The 3,530-nt window shown below is 35.3% G+C and overlaps 1 protein-coding gene across 3 annotated transcripts in view; it reads left to right on the plus strand.

Annotated features, from left to right (window-relative positions):
- stac (SH3 and cysteine rich domain) overlaps positions 1-3,380 on the plus strand; it is a 79,075-nt gene extending 75,695 nt beyond the window's left edge. For 2 of the 3 annotated variants that reach the window (XM_015385166.1, XM_015385167.1), the window contains one exon: positions 2,472-3,380. In XM_015385166.1, coding sequence (XP_015240652.1) covers positions 2,472-2,570 — 99 coding nt within the window. In that variant the 3' untranslated portion in view covers positions 2,571-3,380. The remainder of the gene's footprint in view (positions 1-2,471) is intronic. The other variant, XR_001481525.1, reaches the window with a different exon arrangement.
- Positions 3,381-3,530: the final 150 nt, after the last annotated feature.

Consider the following 3,530-nt stretch of genomic DNA (forward strand, 5'->3'; position numbering starts at 1 on the left):
CTTTTTTTTTTAAGGTGACGGAAAGCCACCTGTCATTTAGACAGAAAGTATTTCCCAGCCTGATCACTCAGTAGCGTACAGACTAAAAATTGCCTTTTTCAACCAGATTCTTTCCAGTTAACCAAGAACCGAATCCATGCTGGATCAAGAAACCGCTCATTTTGCAGACTTCTGATCACCTAATGTGGTGAAGTTTTCCCAAGTTTTAAGTCATTATTGTGTTTAATGTGGCGGCAGAACACCTAAACAGTGACAAAAAGTTGCCTGTCATAGGGAAAAGCCTCTGCAGGGATCAATTTTGAGATATTTAATTCTGCACAAGCAGGTGCACAATACAGGTCCCATGTGGAGCAGGAAGAAGCAGTGAGGCTATGTTTTTTCTTTCACATAATCTCATGGTAGAGATGGATTCTCTGCTCAGCTTTTTTGGAATGGATTTAATTGAAATGAATAAAAATAACTTTAGATGGTTTAATTATTAACATAGAAAGATATACTAATGGGTGGAGATAGTTTTTAACTTGTGAGTAAAAATGACAATCTAGTGCAACCTCTGGTCCTGTGTAACCTGACTACTTTACTGTATTCTCCTATCATATCCTTGATTTATTCTAAAAGCTCTGTAACAATCTAAACAAGCTTTAAACAGCTTTTTCTTCAGGAGTGCAGTCTTGTGCAGCAAGTGTTCACTAATGCCACTAATGCAGTACCTTTTTTATTGAAAAACAAAACAAAAAAAATGACTATTTTGATGTCTTTCTGAGGCTTTCTGCAGACAGTCTGTGGGTCTTTAACAATATAATTCTCCTCCTGTAAGGGTTGCCTGGGTTTGGCTAGTTTATGTTGAATATTTCTTTCACTGTCGGCTGCATGGTGGCACAGTTTGTAGTACTTTTGCTTTGCAGCAAGAGGGTTGTTGGTTCAATTCCCGGCCCCTGGTCTTTCTGCATGGAGTTTGCATGCTCCCCCTGTGCATGCGTGGGTTCTCTTTAGGTACTCTGGCTTCCCCACAGTCCAAAAACCTGACTGGTAGGGTAATTGGCATTTCTAAATTGTCCTTAAGTGGGGGCGTGTCTGTGCATGGTTGTGTGTCTCTATGTTGCCCAGCAACAGATTGGCGACCTTTAGTTATTATTATTATTTTATAATAATCATTTTATAATTGCTTTCTGATGAAAACTCATTTGAATCAAGGAGTAAAAGGGAAACATGTTAAATTCCAGAAGCTTAAACCAAAAACTTAGAGAGAAAAGAAAGACTAAAAAGAACGATGTACCTCGATACAAGGAGTCAAACTGTGGAACGAACTACAAAATGATGTTAAAAATGCCAAATCACTGCACATGTTTAAGAGAATGTTAAAGACTGGATTCTTGAAGAAGAATGAAATAGAATAAAGTGAGCTCATACTATCGTTGTTTAGTTGACATTGACGACTGACTTTGTTTTTGTTGCAGAAGATAACCATTTTTTTCCCTGTTTAGTTTCAGAGCTGAGAAAAAAGGGGCAGATATTATAAGATTTTTTTCTTCTTTCTGCTGCCTTTCATTGCATTTTGTTTTAAAATTTTGAAATACATATGTAGTATGTCTGTGTGTGTATATGTATGTAATGTATACAGATGGATATGTAGGTACAGTATGTATGGATGGAGGTGTCTTTTTTAATTTTTTAATATATCAAAAATTTGATAGGCTGTTTTTTTTTGTATTCAATGAATGAATAAATAAATAAATAAAAATAAATAAATAAATAAATGAATAAATAAATAAATAAATAAAAAGGCTTTATACAAAAATTCAAAAGACCAATCACAGAGCCTGTGCACGACAAAAGGCTCCAACAATCCAGTGGAACAAAGGGTGGATATTTGACTTGCATCTGGCCTGGAATGTGAGCAGGAGGATGGACCTCAGTGCTGGTTAAATACATCAGCACTCCAAGTACAGTTTCCTCTGGTGCGAGCCAACAGAATTTACAAAGACTCTTTAATAGGTCATCAAAAAAACTGAGCAAATGTCAATTTGTCTTCAATTTTAAGCCTGTTTGTTTTAAACAAAAAGTAGATTTTACCTGAAAACAGATCAACACCAAACTGTTGATCTTCACTGTCGTCTCATTGACTTGGCAGCAATCTCTTGTACTTTTATTGAGAGGAGACATTACTGATAAATTATCAGAAATAAAAAGAATAATTCAATCATATTTTACATTTAGGAATGAATTTAAATGTGACATTTCAATTAGATAGTTTTAAATTGATTATATATTTCTTCATAACAGTTACATCATCTTACAAAGGCATGAAAAATAAACAGGAATGAAGCACAGTTTTTCTTGGATGCCTTCGGTTTAAGCTGCGTTGCATTTAGTAATTCAGAATGTGGCTGTAAAAGGTTAATTTGGCAAAGCTTAGAAACCATAAAACCTAATATTACAGACAATAATTGATGGTTTTTCTTCTGGTGTAGATCTGTGTGAGCAGCGAGGACGAGCGCGGCGGCTTCATCAGAGTGGCATTTGGAAAGAAGAGAGGCTATGTGCCCTGTGATGTCCTGGAAATCATCTGAAACAAAGACTCAGAGAAACAGGAATAAGAGCAAGGCTGGATCAGCCACCTGGATGTAAGGGTATGGGAACAAACTGGGCAGGAGGAGAGGAAACCACGTCATCGCAGACCGGAGTTTATACAAACAGTGACACTTCTGGCACCAAAAAACTCCAACCGGACAGTCCTGCTCTAGCAGACACTACAACGAGAAGCTGCTTTCTGCTTGTGGGGAGACAGGAGATCACTGTGTTACTGTTTTTGTTTTTTTTTACTTTTAATTTATAGAGCCTGTCGTTTTTATTTTCTGTTTTTATTTTTCTGTAGTTTATTTAACTAGATGCTATTGCTGAGTTAAAAGAAAATAGCTTAACATGTAAAAACACTTACTCTTTGTAATTATTTTTACAGCTTTTACTACAGAAACAGAGTCCCCCTCTTACATATTTAATTTCTCAATGCTTTTATACAATTGAATTTTCCACATAAATGGTGCATTTGTACATTAATTAAGCCTAGTAATGTAGTTTTGTATGGTGAGATAAGGATATAAATATATCTACTTACATTAGGAAAGTAGGAACATTGAAACTTGATTTCTTCTGAAAGTTTAGGTATGTTCTCATTGCATATTTATACTTGTTATTTTGACTAATGATTAAACATCAACAAAACCATATTAAGAAATCAGAAACACTAAACCAGAGCAAGACGAGGATGCATGGAAATAGAGTTACTAAATCCTTTTTCTTTGGGTTATGAGAATTTAAAAACATTAATGTTAATGTAAATCAGTTCATAAAACAGTTTGTTGATCCCAAATGGAAATTAAAAGCTATGAAAACTGTAATTCTTAAATTCTTTCTCATCAATATCAATGGTTGTCATTAAAAGATCTCCTGTCGCCGCCGTTTTACGGCGGTTCTAAAGAAGCCTCTGACTGAAGACACTCTGCTGTCATCAAATCATTTGTAAATTAGTT

This window comes from Cyprinodon variegatus, unplaced genomic scaffold (genome assembly GCF_000732505.1).
Source record: "Cyprinodon variegatus isolate N-32 unplaced genomic scaffold, C_variegatus-1.0 Scaffold332, whole genome shotgun sequence".
Classification (NCBI taxonomy): Eukaryota; Metazoa; Chordata; class Actinopteri; order Cyprinodontiformes; family Cyprinodontidae; genus Cyprinodon; species Cyprinodon variegatus.